Genomic DNA, 22237 nt, shown 5'->3' on the forward strand with positions numbered 1-22237 from the left:
GGCTGAGTATCTGGAAAGGACAGACATGAGCTAACTTCTTCCATGTGAGGACACAGACAGGAAGAGAACCCTTGCCAGACACTGGCTGCATCTGCTGCTGCCTTCTTCTTGGATGGTTCAGCCTCCTGAAGTGTAAAAAAATGTTTACACTACCTAGTCTATGGGTTTGGTTTTTTTTTGTTATAGCAGCATATTATGAGTTGCAATTATACTGTTTGGTCAAAATGCTGCACTGGGAAGCCACAAGTGAGTCTTTAACCACTGGCTCTTTAAGCCACTTGCAGTGGAGTCCCAGCATGCGTGCAGGTCTGTGGAAGACCAGTACTCTCCAGGACTGTGCTAGAATACTGCTGTCTCAGCATGGACAGCAGCAAGCATCCTGAGCTACAGTCCGTTCTCGCCATCACCACTTCCCAGGCAAGCGTATCTGAAAATGCACCGTTTGAATTCCTGCCAAGGCCCAGCCACATACATTTTTTTCAGTGCATTAGTAATGAACTTAAGAAATAAGGGTTATCCTTTGGAAAGACTCACTTAGCAAGTACAGAAGTCTTTTTCTCCCTGGAAATAAGGTTGAAATTGTTAGATGAATTCAGTAGGCTTCCCATTTGGTGATTTTAGTACTGATCATTCAAAACTGGTCCTCCTAAATGCCTGTGACCCACTTTTTACTATCTGGTCTTTCTCTTGTACTTACAATTCCCTAAAATCATATATTATTGCAGATTATATATATATATATATACACACACACACACACACACACACACACACACACACACACAGAAAGAGGGGGGGGGGGAGTTTTCTTTGTGTAGCCCTGGCTGTCCTAGAACTCACTCTGTAGACTAGGCTAACCTTGAACTCACAGAGCTTTTTCTGCCTCTCCCTCTTGAGTGCTTGGATTAAAGGTGTGAGCAACCACTGCTGGTTCTGTATTTTTCTTTCCCACACGTCATTAACCATAGAAACTGTCTGGTTTACAGTCCGCACAGAATCATGCATACCCTTGGCTCAGCATGCAGACTCAGCATGCATTTACCTGGCTTACAGTCTGCACAGAACCATGCATATCCTTGGCTCAGCATGCAGACTCAGCATGCATTTACCTCTTTCAGTCTGCACAGAAACATGTGTACCCTTGGCTCAGCATGCATTTATCTCTGCCTTTCAGTCTGCACAGAACCATGTGTGCTCTTGGCTCAGCATGCAGGTTCACTGTGCATTTACAAGATCTCCTCTTCAAGGCTTTTTATAAGAAAGAACTTGCCACACAGAATTTTACGTATTAAACAGCGTTTTATTTCTGTCTGTGGTTTGTTTAAACTGCTCACATTAATCCATTCCATCCCCAAAAGAAACAAAGCGCTTCTAGCAGTGTCACACTTGACGACATCACCCGTCCAGACATCTGCCACTACACCGCAGAAAACTTCAATGCAGTTTGACCTCAAATTGGGTTTTATCCTCCAGGCCATAAGTTTTCAAAACTGCCTCTTAGAAAGCCTTCATCAGTCAGCAGGGTAGATCACTGAGCGAATTCCTGATATCTGAGCTATCACTGGAAATAATTTATCCTAAGTGAATTCATGAAGACCCTGGGGTGGGGAAGACTCGTGTGAGCCTCACTCACACAGAATGTCACCTAGGCCAGCCTTGTGCTGAGACTTCTATGCTTCTTCCACTGCAGTCAAGCTCGAGAGCAAAGGCACAAAGCCAAGCTCACCGCAGGTCTCACAGCAGAAGACTAGCGCAGGAGCTACAGTGAGGCGTAATCCAGGTACCAAAATGATGACGGTAACTGCAGTCTCCACTCACATGAAGCATGCTGCTGCCTAGCCACTGTCTAAGTACCCAGTAAATTAAGCCCTTCCTTCTCCACATTCCTACAAAAGTAAAGTTAGTCCTTGAACCTTGAGTGTGTATATATATATATATATATATATATATATATATATAAAATTTCTGCCAGTGTCCTTGTCAGCATGATTCAGAACTGCTCTCGAGTGCCTTCTCGTTTGTAAAATAAACACTATGCTGTTTGAAGCACACATGAAGCTTCATTTCTGTTCAGAACTCTTTACTTTCCATTATGAAGAATCATTTCTCAGGAATTGAAACCCCAGAAGGTAACAGTCCCCCAACAGAAAAAGAAACATTTAAAACAAAATTTTAAATGATAGATCAAAACCAGACTTGAGTAGTATTGAAGAGACAGGCGGGAACAGACGTGGTCTCCGGAGGGAATCGTTCTAATTATTATCTAAAAAGTAAAGTCACATAACTTTGTCAAAGTCATAAGATAAACTGGTACTTGAAAATTAGGTTGACTAAATAGAGGGGGTGGGATTTAAAAAGAAAAAGCCACTGAAACAGGAGAATGAGAGGGATTTCAGAGCGGCTGGAGCTGGGGCACAGATCCGTCAGTTCTCGATGCTTCTGGGGCCTCAGCTGCTTCTCTCGCGCTGCTGCTTGTCCCCACCGACTCCAACAAAGAACTAAATAATCTCTGCTATTTTGTTAGGATTCAGAATTTCAATCCAGTAGCCGTCAGGATCTTGAATGAATGCCAGACCTTTCATTTTACCTGTGGAATGAAAACTTCTCATTACCAGAAAGGAACATTAAAAATCAAACACATTTTCATTACAATTTTAATCTGCATTTGAATGAGACACATTGTTGATAGTTTCCATTCTAGAAAGTTTGTGTTAAATGGTACCACGGTTATCCTAATGCTAGAATGACCTTCCAGAAGGAGCTGAAAACAGTCCTGCTAAGTATGAGGTCGTTGCCTCACCTTGAGGCTACCATACCACCAATCACAGAAATTATTTAAGAAGGAAAAGAAGATAGAGGTATGCTCAAGGGAACAGATAACGTGGCCTCCTCACACAACCAAGACACCAGAGGCTTGGGTCACGTAAACCCTATTAAACAATACACTAGGCAACCCAAGCCCTGTCAATCACACTGTGACTCCCGGGAACTGTAACCAGAGGGAGCTGTTTACTCAGACGTATAAATGTGGCCTGAGAGATTGATTTATGTGGGGACTAAGATGGTGGACTCATCTGACTCTAACGTCTGCCTCCTGACCCCAAGGTCACGGACTACAAACCAGGGTGAAAGAGAGAGGGTAAAACACAGCTAAGCAATCTCGAGGGCTGTGGCTGAGGCCGCAGGCGACCATTCCCTGATCCATACAGAAAGTATTTTGGAGTCAGAACACAAGTTCTGGATTTGTGGCTGTGGGAGAATAAACAGGGTGCTTGCTTCTGCCTCCCACGGCAAGCGACACCCACCCTGGCACTTGGGAGGGGCTCAGCTACTGATTGCCAGATGTCCTCAAGAGTGAAGGGGGACAGAGCTTGTCTAACAAGGAAGCTAAGAAGACTGAACCAGCTGGCCTTCCTTATGTCCCCACACATCCAGGAACAAGCGTGTGACAACCTCAGGTGTGTCTCTTACTAATACTGCTTTGCCCTGAGGGGGAAAGCCTCTAAGGGGAAGAGCTGTCATTTAGTACCCAGAAAACTCAGCCCAGGGCTCATCAGCCTGTCTTCCTGAGATCATGCAGATCCCTAGGGACAGTTCTCTTCTGCCAGTCACGTGGCCTGGTAGATTACAACAGTTTACAGTTGTTGGGAAAAATAGTTCAGAAGCCGAACTAACATAATCTAGGAACATAATTATGTGGATTATAGATTCAAATTCAGTATGAACTATTAGAACAATGAGTGGACAAAGGGTTATTAAGGCATGAGAGAGCACTATTAGTATTGCCAATGTGAACTAAGACAAAGAAAATGTTAGGGAGCCAAGAAATGAGGCCAGAAACAAAGCCTCCAGCAGAGAGCTGGGCTGACAGGAAATGGCTAAAGCATTTGCTGTACAATCATGAGGCCTTAAGTCTGGATTCCCAGAGCCCCCCTGAGAAGGTGGCAGGTGGGCAAGCCTGGCGGCTACCTGTTACCCCGGTGTGAGTGCTGGGGCTGGGCTCTCCAGGGAACTCACTCTGCCTTATTAAATAAAGTGGAGAGTATTCAAGGAAGATGCCCACTGTCAACCGAGGCCTACACACAGACACACACTCCACACACAGACACATACAAAGGGAAAAAGGTGGAAAATCAGAATAGACACATGTGAGGGGAAAGTAGCTGGTAAAACAAAAAGCTCCCAAAAATAAATAAAATAAAATAAAGAGGAAATACTAACAGCATTCTCAAGGACACTTGTATACAGAATGACAGTACAGGAGCGTTTTCAGTGGTGAAGGAAAACAAGCAGAGGATTCCCACCAGAACTAACCCACGTGTGCCTGGTTCCCATGCATGTGTCTCAGAGGCCTAACCTCACAAAACCTCAGAACATAGTCCTGCTAAGATAGGAAAATCTAAAAGATGCTTCAAGAGAGAAACGGAGTGAAGATGTTCAAAATACTGTACTACATTATTTTTTTAAAAATGTGAAGGCCAAAAGAAAAATGAAAAGAAAAGAAAGGAAAAGAAAGAAAAGAAAGGAAAAGAAAATCACTAACCCAGTCTAGGTGACAGCAGCTGATGTGAGCAGAGAGGAGAGCTGTTCACTTACTGAGGGGATCCCATAGGACATGTTTTCCTTCAAACAATTTTACTAAAATGTCTCGTTTATTTTTCTCTGGGTTTTTGTTATGTGTTTGGTTGGTTGGTTTGGGCTCTTTTTTTTTGTTTGTTTGTTTGGTTGGTTGGTTTTTGGTGCTGGGCTGAACCTATGACCCAGTGCATGCTAGGCAAGGGCTCTACCAAAGAACTACTTACTGCTTAAGCTCGTGAAATGTCTCAAACTGCGGTGGCACACTATAATGTCAGTAACTAGGAGGCTGAGAAAAGAGAATCCTAAGTTCATGGGCAGCTTGGGCTACAGGGCAAGAACGTATTTCCAAAGTTAAAATTAATTTTAAAACTTAAGAAGGTAAGAATAGATCTAAGTATAATAATAATGATACATATAAATCCAACAGAATTCAGATATATGCTATTTCAAGACACATACCCAAAGCATAGGATATACAATTGTATAAAAGAATGAAAAATATCAGTTATTATTAGTAAACTGACAAAGTTATATTGACAACAAAATACACTTCAGAGAATTCATCTAGGAGCAACTACCTACACCCTGAAATCCTGAAAGCTGGTAGCCAATGAGAGAAAATAGCAGGGCTAGGGAAGGGAAGGCGAGGTCCCATGGCTTTCCAGGTCCTGTGTCCTGGTGAAGCCACCAGTTCTTTCTGGTCTCTTAAGAGAGCCAGGTATTCTCTTCACGTTCCTTTGCTCCTAGGACTGCTGAAAAGAGCTTCCAGTTACTTGCATCCAACCAGCATGGCTCCTCAGACATATTAATCAATCACAGCTGTGGTGCAGAGCAGACTGACCAATTACAGTGCACACAGTGAGGGGCAGGCTGACCAATCACAGCTATGCACATGGTGAAGGGTGGGTTGACTCACCATCATCGGGTTTCTTCACAAACTTGACCCCCAGCTCTTCAAACCTTTTGCAGGCACTGTAGACATCAGGAACGGCAATCCCAATGTGACCTTTGGTGATACCATTCCCCCAAAAACAAAGCACAGAAAGAAATGATTATAAGAGTACACCCACGTGCTGCAAACGGCTTCCAAAACTTACTTCAAAACACAAGGCCTTTGGAGACAAAGCTAAATAGGTTCAAAATCTATATATTAAAGGGCCAGTAGCTGTCTGACTGGCTAGTTATAGTCAAATAGTTGTGAATTGTTGTTTGAAATAAACCAATACTGACTAATGCATACTTCGATCTGTTTAGATAATCTATACCCGAAAGGTTATCATTTACTCCTGTTTAATAGATTAACTGTAGACATTCACTACCTTTCCCAACTCACTATTCTGCCACGTGACAAGATACATATTTTTAGATTTATTTTATTGTATATGCACTGTGTGTGCTCCTGATACCCACTGAGGTCAGAAGAGGGCATCAGATCCCCTGGAACTGGAATTATGGATGGCCATAAACTACAACATGGATGCTGAGAACCAAGGCCAGGTCCTCTACAAGAACAGTAAGTGTTCTTAACCACTGAAGCATCTCTTCAGCCCTTGACAAGACACTGCCAGAAAATGGGATTATTATTAACCACGGTCATCATTGTTTTAATTGAACACTCTCCTAGAAGGAAAGGGAGGGCAGCTTAGAACGCTCGCTTGGCATGGGTAAGGCTGCAGACTCTCTTCCTAGCCCCACAATAAAGTTTACTGGAAACATAATGCTGTGACTTTATAGCATAGTATTATGAGAAAGCAAACACAATGTTTGGACCAATACTGAAATTAGATAGCTGCTGAATAAGATCTGCAGCAAATAAAAATAATCATATCCCTAGTAAATTACTTGAAAATTAGGTCATTTGTGTCTTAAGTTTATTGTACCATAAATATGTATACCATGTAAAATCATACACACCCACAGACACCATACAATGGGGCAAACATACCAAATCCCCGAGGGTCTGAGTTGCCGTTGTGGTAACTCTGGGTCTCATCAACTTCGGTGCCCCAGTTGCTGCAGAGGAAAGGACTGTGTTAGCAGGCTGTAACTGCCAACCTGAGGGACTTAGCACCAACCTGGAAGAGGCGCCTCAGGGTGTGTCCTCGAGTAAATTTCCAGAAAAAAAGACCCACAGCAAACACAGCTAACACCTTCCAGCTGTCCTGCATCTGTTGCTGTTACTCTCAGCTGATAACAGACTCCAGCTTATTGGCCTTCTAGGGAGCCCCAAGGCCTTCCATACTAGTGTAAGACTGCTAAGGCATCCAGCTTTGTGGATGGAGCAGCTACCGGGTTCTCTGCTTCTCCGGTGTTCAGAGAGCCATTGCTGGGACTACCCAACCCCTACCATGTAAACCAATCTAATAAATTTCCTTTTCTATCTACATTCTATTGGTTCTGTTCTTCTAGAGAAGAAGGCTTGCACAAGATAGTAACTGCAGTTCTGACCTTAGAATAGCCTATGAGAAGGGAACTCTCCGAAGGCTTAGTCTGTATACATGCTACTTTACCGCAAAACTGATTTTTTCACCTGCAGGAAGGACAAGCTGGCAAAGAAGATTCTACCTAGGTTAAGAAGATGGTCGAACCCGGCACCCAGATAAGAGCAAGAATAAAAGCTGCAGCAACTATCATTTTCTGCACTAAGTTCTAGATGGACCAGATTTGAGACATTTCCATTCTGGAGACGAGCTCCATGGACCAGATTTGAGCATTTCCATTCTGGAGACAAGACGGTCGGCCACTTAAGCAAGTGTTTCTGAATCAAAGGATACATACTAACACAGAAAGAAATGGGGAGTCCTTTAATTCTGTACTTTTAAATGTTGAGGTTATAAAAGCACCTTAAAATTTGAATGTTGGGGCCAGGCAATGATGGCACCTGCTTTTAATCTCAGCACTCAAGAGGCAGAGGCAGGCAGAGCTCTGTGAGTTCAAGGCCAGTCTGGTCTACAGAGCGAGTTTCAGAACAGCCTCCAAGGTACACAGAGAACCCGGTCTCAAAAAACAAAACAAAAAACCAAAAACAAACAAACAAAAAATTATTACAAAATTATGTGCTGGTTATTTAAAAGGAATATATTCTATAACATTTCTGGATCAAAAACAGCAAAATAATAAAAGGACAAAAATATGACTATCAGAAGATTTTAGGAGAATCTGTAAGTTATAAAATTAATAATCTATAGTTTGGCAAATATCTTGCCAATTCAGGGTCTTATATTCTCTAAAAGAAAAATGTGTTCTCTCTGTCCTAAAGAAACCATAAGAATAACACGAAGGGGGGCTGGAGAGATGGGTCAGAGGTTAAGAGCATTGCCTGCTCTTCCAAAGGTCCTGAGTTCAATTCCCAGCAACCACATGGTGGCTCACAACCATCTGTAATGAGGTCTGGTGCCCTCTTCTGGCCTTCAGGCATACACACAGACAGAATATTGTATACATAATAAATAAATAAAAAAAAATAACACGAAGACCCAAATATTTAAAAATAATAAAAATATTAAAAATCGATTTAGGGGGCTGGAGACATGGCTCAGCGGCTGGAAGCACTGGCTGCTCTTCCAGAGGTCCTGGGTTCAATTCCCAGAACCCGCATGGCAGCTCACAACTAACTGTAACTTCAGTTTCAGGGGATCCAACACAGACATACATGCAAGCAAAACATGAAGGCACATGAAATTTACATATATATAATTTGACTTAGACTGGAAACCACATAAAAAGAGATTCTTTAAAAATACCTTATAAAAAATTAGGATCTATAAAGAGACAAAGACTTATACGCACTGTGTCAACTCAAGCGTAGCTTTTCTGGAAAACGTCCAAGCTGTTCTCTCACTCTTGTCTTGAGGGATGTCATTCTTATCCTCGTAAGCCAAGAAATAGAGGGAGAATTTCATCGAAGGAAAATCAAGCTTTTGGAGTAGCCTGAAATTAAAAGCCATAGTCATTTACAATAGCGAAGGCTGGTAATAAACTTAACATAATATTTAAGTTCTACCAGGAATAAGGGCCATATGCAATGTAGTTACTTTGGTGAGAAAACCATGGGCAAAAATTAGTGGGAAAAAGACCTCATTTATACCTCCATCTATGAAGAGCTTGCTGTGTAAGTATATGTATGTATAAGTGGGTCCCCAGAACCCACGTAAAAAGCCAGGAGTGATGATGTGTGCTGGCAATAGTCGCATTGGGAAGGCAGAGACCGGCACACCCCAGGAGCCTGCTGATCAGCAACTTTAGCAGGTGCCAATGAGGGACCCTGTCTCAAAAACCAAAGTGATCGGTTCCTGAGAAACAGCACCCAAAGTTGACCTCTGGCCTTTATACATGGTATGTCCCTTCTAGTACATGCGTGAATACACACACACACACACACACACACACACACACACAAAATAAAATAAAAAGTTCTGAGAGCCAAGGAAGCATTGCGTCAAAGCGTCAAGTGGGTGAAGTCTTGAGGGAATGTGTATTGTTGACATGAGCGTGGCCATGTCAAGGACCAATGCTCAGACCCATGGGAAGAGAAGAGCTCCCAACACACCCCTAGGCTCAGATGGACTGCAAAGCCTTCCTCTAGGCCAAGTGACAACAATGCTCACAGTGTATGCAAAAGTTAGCAGCTACAGCTTGCTCCTGCAGGATGCCTAACTGCTGCCTCCAGACACCTCCTACCGAGACCAGCCCACCCTTGCACACAGGTAGCTGGGACCACTCTGAGTGCGCACAGACAGACCACCTGACCCCAGCTTTTCTGTGTCCACATAGCAGTTTCTTTAGTATCTGTTCCTTCCTCACTCCTTCGCCACCCCTAGTCCAGGTTCCTGCACCGAGCTGTGAGGGGCGAGGTTCTGTAATCCATCGATTCTTTGTCTTTGTTTTATTGTTTTGTGAGACACACCCGAACTCACTAGAAAGCGCCAATTCACCCATCCCCTGCTTCAGCCTCCCAAGTGCTCCACTTCCACGGGTGACTCGGCACAATCATCTCTCAATTATTCAAATTTAGTGAAATTCAGCTAGCATCACAGTGCTTATCTATAAGCAGGGAAAAATGTTCTAGGTTTGGGTTTCAGTGAACAACACCTTTTCCTGCCATTCTTTCAGTTAAACACATCTACTGCTCTTCAAAAAGCACCCGAAAGGAAATGGAGGCCAGGTGGCAGGAGAGAAGGGCAGATTAATATCACAGACAAGTGAATATCTACAATAGGAAGGCTAAAGTCTCAAATACTGCAGAAAGGTGAAACAGGATTAAGACTGAAAAAAGGTCACATGACTTGGGAAGGCTCTGTGGGAGCGGCTTCAACACGACCAGGCAGCTGACACAGGGCCGGGGTGAAGGAGGGAGTCCAGCAAGAGGAGCCTCCGCAGACCCAGACCCGCGGCAGAGAGTGACGAGGACAAACGAGGGTGCAGAGGGCAAGAAAGTCTCCAGAGATTTCGGAAGTTTGTAGGTGGAAGGGAGAAAGAGGGTGGGACAAGGAGAGACTTGATGCAAAGGGTGAAGGAGCCCTGAGGCTCTTAAAAGTGACAGTTTATCAAGTCGGTTTAAAGAATATTAGATCGCATGTAAGCAGAGCAATACACATAATACAGAGGATTAATTATGCTCAAAGACGATTCTGTTCATAATCAAGAGCAAGTACTTGAAGCCTAGCAAAATGTCTTTTTTGGGGGGTGGGGGTGTGTGTGCACAGACATGGAAACATACATACATACATACGGAGCATACTGCGCATGTAGAGGTAAGAGGTTGACACAGGGTATCCTCAACTCTCTCCACTGTCTTTCAGTCACCCTCAACCTCAGAGACTATGTCAGTAAGTGACCCCTCCTGGCCTGCAATTGCTAAAGTGGCTAAGATGGCAGGAGATCCACCTGCCTCTGCCTCTGCCTGAGTGCAAGGACGGCCTTAGAACTTTGTGGCTCCAGCAACAGGCCTGCAGGGTGCACACTACCACACCCAACACTTTTACGTGGGTTCCAAGAGACTGAAATCTCCATGCGGTCATGGCAAGCACTTTACCAACTGAGCCATCAGTTTCCAGAGTTCTGCTCTAATCTTTTATCTACTTATCCCTGTTATCACTATTCCTGGACCACTGGATGTAGGCTCTACCTGGGAGCTATTTAAAAACAAAGGTCAACCTGCTTATGGTTTCAGCTCTGCCAACTGTGGGGTCAGAGAGCAGAAACTTCCTTTCTTCACGTGTAGAAGGAGGACACAAGCTGCCTGCAAGGCCTGTTGCGAAGGCACAAGGGAGTAACAGGGTTGGCGCCTGGCCAACAGTAGGTGTCCGGGCATTCATTTTCTCTCTGCCCTTTAAATATGCTGTACACACCAGAAAGCCACTGTCACAGGAAAGAATCACAAGAATTTAAGAGCAGTTTGGGGGGAAGGACCCAGAGAAGGAAGCCATTCCTCTTCGTTTTGTAGTCTTCAGAACTGCTCACATTTTCTAACCATACATAATTCAGATGTATTACTTGGGCAGGTCTCTTAAAACTTGTGGAAGTAAATGAAAAGCAGGAAATTTAAGATCATTTCACTTAATTATGTGTGCCATCAAAAACCTCATGGCATTTGAGGAAACAAACCAAGAAAAGTCAAATGATCAGTTATACCCCAATAAAGCCAATAGAAAATACAGCACACCAAAATGTTGAAAGAGTTGCAAACCCGTGGCTACTACCCTTTAGCAAGAGAAAATGCAGCCTCTAAAACCGGAACCAGGGCCGGCTGTAAACAAAGCCATTCCTTTTCTTGATAATGCATCCTGCCATTCACGTTTCAGAAGCAAACGGAGCTAGAAGCACTCCGAGTATGTCAAGGGTCTGAACGGAAGAATGATCTAGCTGGCCAGCTCTCAGGCAGAAGGGAGTCTGCAGAAAATGAAATCACATGCCCCTCCTGTTGCCCTTGCGCCTTGACCAGTCCTGATACAAATAGAACCTAACCAAAGTGCTGTCTAGTCAGGCCTCCTTGTAGGCTCCTCAACCAAAGACTTTCTGTTATGAAAAAAGAAAAGAAAAAAAGGTTGTTTGGGTTTTTTTATAAAAAAATTAATATTAATTGCTATGGAGGGTAGGGGAATTTGGGGGGCAGGGCAGTTCTCTGCTTCTACTCCTGAGCCATCTTCTCTAACGCTGAGGGTTTCAACACGAAGGCACCAAGAAATACTTACGTCAGTCCAAGAACCCTAGTGTAGAAATCCAGGGACTTCTTAGGATCCTTAATTCTTAGCATGGTTTGCTGCATTAGGAAGTCCTAAGGGGAGACAACAGTGTAGTAGGTTCAGTCCCTAACTTTCCACACTGCGGTGTTCACTGTGCTCTCAACCAGCTCAGCATTGTAAAGCAAACGGAAAACGCAAGCCCATCTCCAGCCTCAACAGTAGCTCCCTCGAACAGTTCCTACGCCCCTCGCTCCACTCCCGAGCTCTCTGCCAAGTGCTCTTCAGTTGCAAGCTTCTGGGTGGAGCAGCTGCGAGCCAGCGACTTACCATTCCAGGAATGCCCTTCAACAGTGATTTGAAAAACCTGGCTTTCTGAGTCACTGGGGCTTGGTGGGACCTTGGTGGTTGTCTTGATTCGTTTTGGGTTCCAGTGGCATTACCTCATATGGCCTCAAACTTGCTGTGTCACCAACTGGCCCCTGCTTGACCCTCTGGCTTTCACACGCAAGTCCTGAGGTCATGGGCAAGAGCCACCAGCACTCGCTTTAGTGGGACAATTATGAAATGAAATGACTGCCGCCACATCATTCCTGCACCTCCCCACCCCAGCAAGGTGGCAGAAAACAATTTTTTTTTCTGGCACTTCCCCACTCCATGGGGCTTCCGGTGACTCTACCTTCCAAATAGACTACTACTAACGAGTGCATCCTTTCTCTACCTTGATTTTGTGCAACCAAAATTAATTTTAATTGGCATAACAAAGAATCCAACCTCTGTAATACCCACCCCCTCCACACACACACACAAGGTCTCATGCAGCTCTGACTAGCCTGGAACTCTCTAAGCAAATCTGAGATAGCCTTAAACTCACAGAGATCAGCTTGACTTCTCTGAAGTACAGGGATTGAAGGTGTGGGCTACCATACAATACCTGGCTCTACAATTTTATACACACACACGCACAAACACAGACACACGTACACACAAATGTGCACACATACATTTTTTCCTCAAGACAGTTTCTCTGTGTAGCCCTGGCTATCCTGGAACTCACTCTGTAGACCAGATTGGCCTTGAATTTAGAGATCCACCTGCCTCCATATTTTTTGATGAATGTATAAACACCCTTGCTGAACTATTTACTGAGAAATGAGGGCCCCGTCCCCAGTCCCCTAGAACCTGATGGCCTGAACAGCTGACCCCTTCCTCCTTCGCTTTCTGAGGATTCTTATAAAACTAGTCAATGGAAGAGGACCCTCTGTATAAAAACCAAGAGCTTGTCCTGCCCCAGGGCGCTTGCTAGTCCTTGCCCTCAGCAGTCTCTGCAGGAAGAAACTGCCTTGAGAAGCTACTCTCGCTGTGACCCTCTGTGCCACCCTGAGATTCTGAATTTACTGGTAACGTGTCAATGGGAAGACCTTATGAAGACCTTAGACTCCTAGAGAACCTAGAAGCAAAAATTTAGTGTCTTAACCCTTTGTAAAGCCTTCAACTTCCTCAGAAAACAAAAGGCTTACCTAAAAAAAGGGAAGACAATGCATAATTTCATAGGGTTAAAATTATTAATAACACTTTAGTTAGGAGTTGATTTCTTTACACACAGTCACTGGCTCCATTTTTTTGAGTCGGGCTGGCCTTGATTCACCAGGCAGCCAAGGACCACCTTGAACTGCTGAGACTCCTGACTCCACCTCCCGTGTGTACACTACACTACCTTGCCCAGTACTGGGAATCAAACCCCAGGCCTCCTGCATGCTAGTCAAGGAAGCTACACTCCCAGCCCTGATAAAATATATATGTATGAGTATTATCTCCATTTTATAAATGAGAAGCCAACACTGAGTACACTCATTATCTAACTCTCGTAAAGCCAGGTTTTCTTTTGCCACAGGCACTTCCTACAGTGTTATTCTTCTGTACCCATAGATTTAACACAACGGGGCTGAAAACTGATCATCCTTCTGCAGCTTTGATAGCTAGGGCTCTAGAATCACTATGGGGCAAGCCTCTGGGCACACCTGCAGGGGATTATTTGGATTAGGTTAGCCTCCAGGCCCGCAGGAGGGATTTAGGGATTTTCTTCTCCCTCTCTCTCTCTCTCTCTCTCTCTCTGTCTCTCTCTCTCTCTCTCTCTCTCTCTCCCTCCCTCCCTCCCTCCCTCCCCCCCTCCCTCCCTCCAGTCAGGGTTTCTTTGGTTATCCTGGAACCTGTAGACCAGGCTAGTCTCAAACTCAGAGATCCACCTGCCCCTTCCTCCAGAATGCTGGGATTAAAAGCCTGCTCCACCACTTATCCATCTTTTTTGGTCTGTTTTGGTTTGGTTTGGTTGTTGTTTTTTTTTTCTCCCAGAGTTGAGGACTAAACCCAAGGCCTTAAGCTAAATCTTGAGATTAATCAAAATGGGGATCCCCATATAAATATTGGTGGGACCATTCCATGGGATTGGGTCCTGGACTGTACAAAAAAGAAAGCTAAGCCGGGCGGTGGTGGCGCACGCCTTTAATCCCAGCACTCGGGAGGCAGAGGCAGGTGGATCTCTGTGAGTTCGAGACCAGCCTGGTCTACAAGAGCTAGTTCCAGGACAGGCTCCAAAACCACAGAGAAACCCTATCTCGAAAAACCAAAAAAAAAAAAAAAAAAAAAAAAAAAAAAAAAAAAAAGAAAGCTAGCTAAGCACAAACAGTCCCCATTCTCTGATTATTGTCTGTGGCTGTAATGTGACCAGCCACTTCAAGCTCCTTCCACCACAACCTCTCCACCGTAATGGCGTGTAACTTGAACTGCAAGTCAAACTAAGCCCTTCCCCAAGTAGTTTTATCACAATGAGAAAAGCAGTCCCTTCGTCCACTGTGAAGATTTGTCGCTGTGACTGGTTTAATAAAGAATAGCTGGACAGGATGAGGTTAGGCAGGAGAGTCAGACTGGGAGGAAGAAGGGCAGAATCTGAAGTAGCCAGCCAGACACAGAGGGAGCAGGAGATGGATGTGCCATGTTAATAAAGGTACCACCACATGGTAGCGTGTAAATAACGAATATGGGTTAACTGAAAATGTAAGAGCGAGTTGGTAATGAACCTGCGCTATTGGCAGAGCATTTATAATTTATATTAAGCATCTGAGTGCCTATGCAGGACATATGAGTGCCTATGCTCTGAGAGCAGCTGCAGGACAGGAAAACTCACTCCACCCACAAGTAATGCTCTGACCAAACAGCCTCTTCCCCCAAACTTACCTCATATAAAACGCAAATACACTATTCATTGTCTATCATGAAAAAGTGATCTTAAAGAGCACTTAAATTCATTGTTCATCCTAAAATAGGGTCACCTAAGATACCAAGATGGACAATCCCTGTGGGACCCAGGCCGTTAAGGGAAATGGAAACTCAGTGTTCTCCACTAATCAGAAATGGGCTGACCCCTCAGAGCAGAACAGCTTGACCACAGCCTCCTGCTAACAGCATAGGGCTCCCCTCCCCCCTCAATAAAACTTTGCTTACTGCAGTCTCTTTTGCCTTAACGCTCTCCTGTCCAATTAAAAGCATCCTATAAACTGCAAACTCATTTTTGGAGGTGCTGCATTCCTTTCTCCTGGGGACAGCTGGGCAGTTCATACCCTGACCTGAGCATCAGCGCGCCTCTCATGGTCTGCTTCTCTCACTACGCCACACAGCACCCAGGGAAAAGGCACGAGGTTCCATTTCTCTGGACCTACGCAGGCTTTTCAAATCCAGAGCTGCCCTCCCCTTTGTCAATCAGGTAAGAGAGCAATGAACGGCTCCCCAGCCAGGCACCGACCACCTGGCTCTATCCTCTGAATACAGCCATAAAGACACCTACAAAGTCACTCTGACTACAGCGAAATGAGAAAAAAAAAACAATTTCAGACCTTTTTACAAAGCAGCAAGTCCACTTTCATACCAGATGCTGGTCTAAGCAGAGACTAAAACAAGATGCTCAAACTATAGCAGGCATCTCCCTCTCCCAACGAATGTTGAGTGCCTGCTGCTTCCCTATCAATTACTGGGCTTGTGTGTGGGGAGGCCAAGTCCACTGAGATGCTGATGTGTGCTCTTTCAGGCCACACAGCGGTGATCTCAAAGGCAGTCCTTGGCAGGCCTCATCAGAGAAAGCCAACCTCCCACACTAGGCTTGGGGATTCGCCACTACAGGCCCTGGGAGGAGGGAAGGCTGGCAGACCCAGTCAGCTCTGAACATGGTCCAGATTATTTCAAACATTAACTTAGGTTCTACCGTAAGGGACTCTGAGAATGGAATTAACTAACCAGATGGCCTTAAAATAGAGACTGGGGTTGGAGAGACAGCTCAGCAGTTAAGGGCACGAACTGCTCTTGCAGAGGACCTGGTTTCACTTCCCAGCACCCCACACTGGGTAGCTCACAACTGTAATTCCAGCTCCAATGAATGCAACACCCTTTCTGGACTCCACAGGCATTTACATGCACACACCCCACACACAGACATGCCGACACATACTTAAAATATTATCTTGGAAAAAAACGGGGGAAGGTTTAACCGGCTCAGTTGGGTAGGTGGTTCATACACTCACACGAGACCTTAAAAGCATCAGAAGACAGAGAGTTGGCACATGGTGGATATGGTGAGGAGGGGTGTGGCTGCAGAGATGCCAGAATGAGTAAACAAACTGTAGGGGCTGCTTGAGAGCCTGACTATCACCCCCATTTTGGACACTGGCAACCGGTAAGAAAACATGGGTGTAGGTCCAACCACTGAGAGGAAATGAGATAAGACAACAGCAGGAGCTGGAAGCAGGTGCCTCTCTGGAGCCTCCAGCAAGGACGGAAGCTCCGCCCATACCCTGAGTTTAAGCCAGTGGGATGCTTGTCAGATCTCTATACAGCTGTGAGGTCATTACACTTCTTGTGTATATGTAGCCTGTCCTTGTGCAATGTGTGTCCATGCCTGTGGGGGCCAGAGGACAACTCCAGATGCTGCTAGATAGTGTCCACCTGGGGCTCCCAGAGCAGGCCTGGCTGGCTGGTCAGAGAGCTCCAGGGATCCACCTACCTCTGCCTCCCTACTGCTGGGCTTACAAATGCACAGCACATGCATGGCCTTTTGTTTTTTTTTTTTTTTGGTTTTTCGAGACCCTTTTTGGTTTTTTACAAGGGTCCTTCCTGGGGACTGAACTCAGGTCTCCCACGCTGCATCCAACAGTATTGCTCTTCTTGTCAGTCCCACAAGGCATTCCTCTTCTCATGCAAAGGGAGGAAGAACACACATGTGAGAGGAACTGTTTGTCTGTTTATTTATTTACTCTGAGCGGGCAATAACATGGCTCTACAATTGTGGTACTGAGAGTTGTTACTTTCCTCAAACCTCTGCTTCCACACCTCTGGGATGAAGATAATCAGTCTATGGCTGAACTGAAGTATAAATTCAGTAATGTATTAAAGTACTTAGCACAGGGCTGGAGAGATGGCTCAGTGGTTAAGAGCACTGGCTGCTCTTCCTGAGGACCTGGGTTCAATTCCCAGCAACCACAGGGCAGCTCACAACCGTCTGTAACTCCAGTTCCAGGGGTTCTGACACCTCACACAGACATATATGCAGGCAAAACACCCATAAATGTAAAATTAAAAAATTGAAAGTACTTAACCGAATGCCGTGCCCAGAGCAAAGCACTTTGTTTGCCTTTCGGCAACTGTTACAAACAAAGCCAGGGGTTCCATTACACTATTGGTTTTGGTTACCAAATCTTCATTCCCCAGCCCAACCCTCTAACCTCAACTCTGGACTCCCACCCCTGACCTCCTCACCACATCCGCTTGTACCAGAGAATCAAAAGCACCGCAGCTTAAACAGAGGAGAGAGAAGGCCCCAGCCACTCTCGTTAGCATAAGAGAGACACGCGGGAAGTCTTCCTTGGTTCTTTTTTCAGTCTCCTCAATTCAATCCTATCTGAAGTGAACTGAATAGGTTAAGAGCCAAGCCAAGCCTGCCACTTCCATGCCTGCTTAACCCTCCCGGGAACCCTCTTTCTAGCCTTCCTAAAAACTACTGCCTAGCTCGAGTCCTCCCCGCTTCCAATCCGACTGCTCTCTGCTTCTTGCAGGTTTTTACTCAAGAGCAATTTGGAGTGATAGTTCCACAATCAAAATCCTGGGTTTAAGGAAAGAAATACCAATCGTGGATTTGTTGTGGCTTCTTGACACCCTGGGGCTAAATGTCCACAAGGTCTGACATTTGTTAGCTGTTCAGCAACAGCTTCGTCACTGCTCCTTACAGTGCTGAGTCCAATCATTATGCCAAATGCTTATCTCTGGAGAAAGAGGCATGTTCTCCCAACAAATGTATACTGATTTCCATTACATACATGCATAATATACTAGTTTAACTCTGGCCTCAGGATGTATCTTAGTGTCAGAGCACGTATGTGCTTTAGCAAGTCCAAAGTTCTGGGTTACACATACACACATACTCCAAACTCACCAGGGAGGATGAGAAAAACAAAAAGGAGTTTTCAAATTTTGAGTACTCCAATGACTGGTTTGTGTTCCCGCCCCTCCATTCTCTACCTACATTATATAATATATTATATAATGTACCTACTAGATATGATGTAGGCTTTACACACACACACACACACACACACACACACACACACACACACACTCATAACCTAACCTTCTTAGACATGACATTCAGGCTTCTCTCTTCATGCCCTGATTCCAACAGACCAGGCTAGCCTTCTCTACCAAGGCTTCATGTGACTCTCACCACAATATGGCCTGCCCTGCACCCTTCTGCCACCCTACTGGTATTATATTTTTGTAAAGATGTCTCCTTTCCTTCCCCTGGGATCTCCCGTGTGACTCCCTGGGTGTGAGAACCCCATCCACACAAACGTGGTTCTACCATCATGTTCTGCTTAATGCTTTCCTCGACCCTCACAGCTGGATGCTACCCTGAGCTCCATCTCCACAGGCCAGCACAGGCCATTCCATCTCATCGGACCCTCACAACAGCTCCCCGAGTTATCTTTTTTTTTTTTTCAAGACAGGGTTTCTCCGTGTATCTTTGGTTGTCCTGGAACTTACTCTGTAGGCCAAGCTGACCTCAAACTCAAGAGATCTGCCTGCCTTTGCCTCCCGAGCACTGGCATTAGAGGTGTGTGCCACCATGGCCAGCTCTCCGAGTCATCTTTACGTTCCTTTTGACGGGCCCCAGGAACCCAGCCAAGATGGGAGTAATCAAGGACGTGAGGATTCCAATGCAGGGCTCCAGATCCCAAACACCCTGTGCCCACAAGACACCACTGCTGCGATCTTTGAAAACTGTGGCAGCTCATCTCCCGTGACAACATGAAACTGGACTTAGAATCACCCAAAGTTTGACGCACCCTGAATGTGGGTGGCACCGTCCCACGGACTAGGCTTTCAGGCTGAATAAAAAGTGGGAAGCCAGCCAGCTACATGCACAGAATCATCTCCCTCTACGTCCCAACTGCAAACATGATGTGATCAGCTACCTCACGCTTCCGCTGACACAAGCTAGAGCCTCTCTTGCCCCATGTCTTCCCACCGTCACAGAATGCACCCTTGACCTGTGAACAGAAGTCAGTCTCCCCTTGTTCTTTAGCAGGTGTTTGGTCACAGCAGTGACAAACACACGCGGGATGCTTTGGAATGCCAAGAGCCCGTTCATCCCAAGTGCGTAGAGTTGGTGTGTGTTTGGCGAAAACGAAGTCCTCATTTATGCCGGTATTGCCGCCCACCCAAAAGCGCCTATCATGTTCTTTGCAGTTAGTATGCAACCCAGCTAAATCTCATTCACTGAAGGCTTTTCCCCTCTCCCCTCCACGACAAGTTCTACAGTTACAGTCTGAGTTACCTCAGAAGCAGAGAGGAGAGGGTAGAGGCTGGGAACATGGGCTCCTCCCTGGGCAAGTCACTCAGTACCTGTGTCTGAATCTCCTTATTTGTACAACGGAGACAATTCTCCCTTCCTCAGAGAGTTGTTATGAATGAGCTTAAACACATCAGTTCTGGGCTTAGCACACTCAACACACACCAGGTACAGGGTAACATCCGTTCAGGGCCTAGCACACTTAACACACACCAGGTAGGGAGCAACATCAGTTCAGGGCCTAGCACACTCAGCACACACCAGGTAGGGAGCAACATCAGATCGGGGCCTAGCACACTTAACACACACCAGGTAGGGAGCAACATCAGTTCAGGGCCTAGCACACTCAACACACACCAGGTACAGGGCAACATGAGCTCGGGGCCTACCACACTCAGCACACACCGGGCACATCAGCTCAGGGCCTAGCACATTCAGCACACACCAGGTACAGGGCAACATCAGATGGGGCCTAGCACACTCAGCACACACACTTCTCCACACGCTAAGTTGTATTTTGGCCCATGACTAAAAATGCCTAGTCTCAAAAGATAATTTCAAATCAAGAGGCATTTGGAGAAAGTGGAATGTAAATCAAGGTACAAAAAAGTACATTTTGGGCTGGAGAGCGGGCTCAGCTGTTAAGAGCACTGGCTGCTCTTCCAGAGGTCCTGAGTTCAATTCCCAGCAAACTACATGGTGGCTCACAACTGTCTATGGGATCCGATGCCCTCTTCTGAGGTGCAGATTACAAGCAAACAAGACATAGATAAAATACATTAAAAAAAGAAAAAAATTAAATGCAAACTAAGGTACATGTAAGTGGAAGGTGTGGAAAGGTGTGTGGTGTGTATTCATTCTTTCTTTCCTGCCTTAACTTTCTGGTGACTAATATCTTTCCTCAGTACACACCTTGTTCTAGTCAAAGGCTTTGGCAATTACAGTATGCCTGACTCTCCGCTGCCCTTAAGGCAAAGAACAAGCAGGGAACAAAGTCCTTCGCCATCTACCTGCCCCTTCTGCCCCTCCTAGAGGTCTGCATAAAGCTTGCGTTCAATCATCGGGGATTTACAGAAGATACACCTAAATGAGTATATGCAAAGGTGTTTACTGACACAGACGACTACACAGGACTAAATTCCTCCGTCAGCCACAATGCAGAGACACTTTCGGAGGTGGCTGCTTGGACCTCCCAGACCAGGGTAGCACACCTGAATGAATTCTAGCGGACTGTAAGTACAGTCATGCGACGCGAAAGCTTTCTCGTGCCACAGGTTATGCCCCTACTAGGCTGTAACTGCAAAACAAAAGGGCCAGAAGATGGTCTGGGAGTCCCTTCAGACCGAAGTCCTGTAGTTTCTCCACCAGACTCACGGGGACAGAAGTGTGGTCTTGTGCAAGAGCAAATGCGGTTAAATCAGTTTGGAGGAGTGAAAGCCGGACTCACGGCGACTACAGAGAGCGAGTGCGGCTGGGAGGGGCCAGTTATAGACAGGGCCCTTAACTACGGGAGTCCAGAAACCGCCCCTCCAAAGGACCATGGCGTCTGACTGACGGACAACTACACACAGACATGGAATCTGACCCAGACTTGGCCTGGCTTCAAGACACCGTGCAAAAATAAACAAACTAAAGCACATGGGGTCAGATGTTTTGAAATAACTTTCTGAAGAAGGGGATACCTCCGCCCCCCGCACTGTCTACTCCAACGGCCTCTCTCTTCCTAGCTCACTCCACTGCGTTTTAAGCCGGCGGACCAGCGGCTGCCGCCGATAGCGTTAGGATTCGGCCCAGACCTGCCGGGCCAGAGTCCCAGGTCCGTTCCGGCAGCCAGAGAAGGAGGCCCTATCGCCCACCTTGGTGCTGGGGTCCGGGTCGGAGCAGCAGCCGAGGGCGACCTCATCCGTGAGGCCGCTGGACGCAGGCTGTGGCTCTGCCATGGTCGCCCTGAAGGATCACCCACCAGCTCTGCCAACAAACCAGAGGACCACACGCTTCGCAAAGACCGTGGGCCGCCTTTGCAAAAGACTGAGTGACCGGCCAAGGAGCGGGCGGCCGGGGCTCTCAGCCAATCGTGGTGCATATGGTTGTTGGCTTACTGCTGATTGGATCCCAGTGACCCAAGTTTAGTATGGCGAAACTACAATTCCCAAGATGCCCTTGCCGGCAATGGCGGCAAGTCTTTAAAAATTTCTTGTGACACTCCATCCGCGCCCTGGATGTTAATCAGTGACCTGATTTTGTTTGTATTTAATTGCAAAAATTGAATAACCACCCATCCCTCAGGGTGGCAACGTCGTATAAAATTGCAGCCTGGTGGAAGTTACTGTTTTTAGAATAATGAGAGTTTGAACTGGGTATTAGTCTTTTTTTTTTTTAATTGTACAAGAGTTTGAAGTTTATTCTCTCAGTTGGATCGGCAAGGATAATTGAAAACAATTCCGTTTATTTTATTTTATTTTTTAAAGAGGAACTACAGTTAAACATTGTTTCCACTATTGGCCCCAGGAGCTTGGGTTAGTGACTGATCTTCACAGAGCCTCTTTATAAAATTTGAAATTTAGCCTGGCAGTAGAGGTGCACTCTT

The 22237-nt window shown here is 45.7% G+C and overlaps 1 protein-coding gene across 1 annotated transcript; it reads right to left on the minus strand.

Moving 5' to 3' along the window:
• Positions 1 to 1279: 1279 nt before the first annotated feature.
• Glo1 (glyoxalase I) lies at positions 1280 to 21704 on the minus strand. Its single transcript, XM_041634765.1, has 6 exons — positions 21507 to 21704; positions 11772 to 11854; positions 8368 to 8508; positions 6524 to 6591; positions 5495 to 5584; positions 1280 to 2587 (listed from the first exon to the last, which is right to left on the minus strand). The coding sequence occupies exons 1-6, from the start codon at positions 21588 to 21590 to the stop codon at positions 2499 to 2501; spliced, it is 555 nt and encodes a 184-aa protein (XP_041490699.1). The 5' UTR covers positions 21591 to 21704; the 3' UTR covers positions 1280 to 2498.
• Between the last annotated feature and the right edge of the window lie 533 nt (positions 21705 to 22237).

The sequence above is a fragment of the Microtus oregoni genome, unplaced genomic scaffold (genome assembly GCF_018167655.1).
Source record: "Microtus oregoni isolate MIOR12 unplaced genomic scaffold, Mior012 000046F_ref0000063, whole genome shotgun sequence".
Classification (NCBI taxonomy): domain Eukaryota; kingdom Metazoa; phylum Chordata; class Mammalia; order Rodentia; family Cricetidae; genus Microtus; species Microtus oregoni.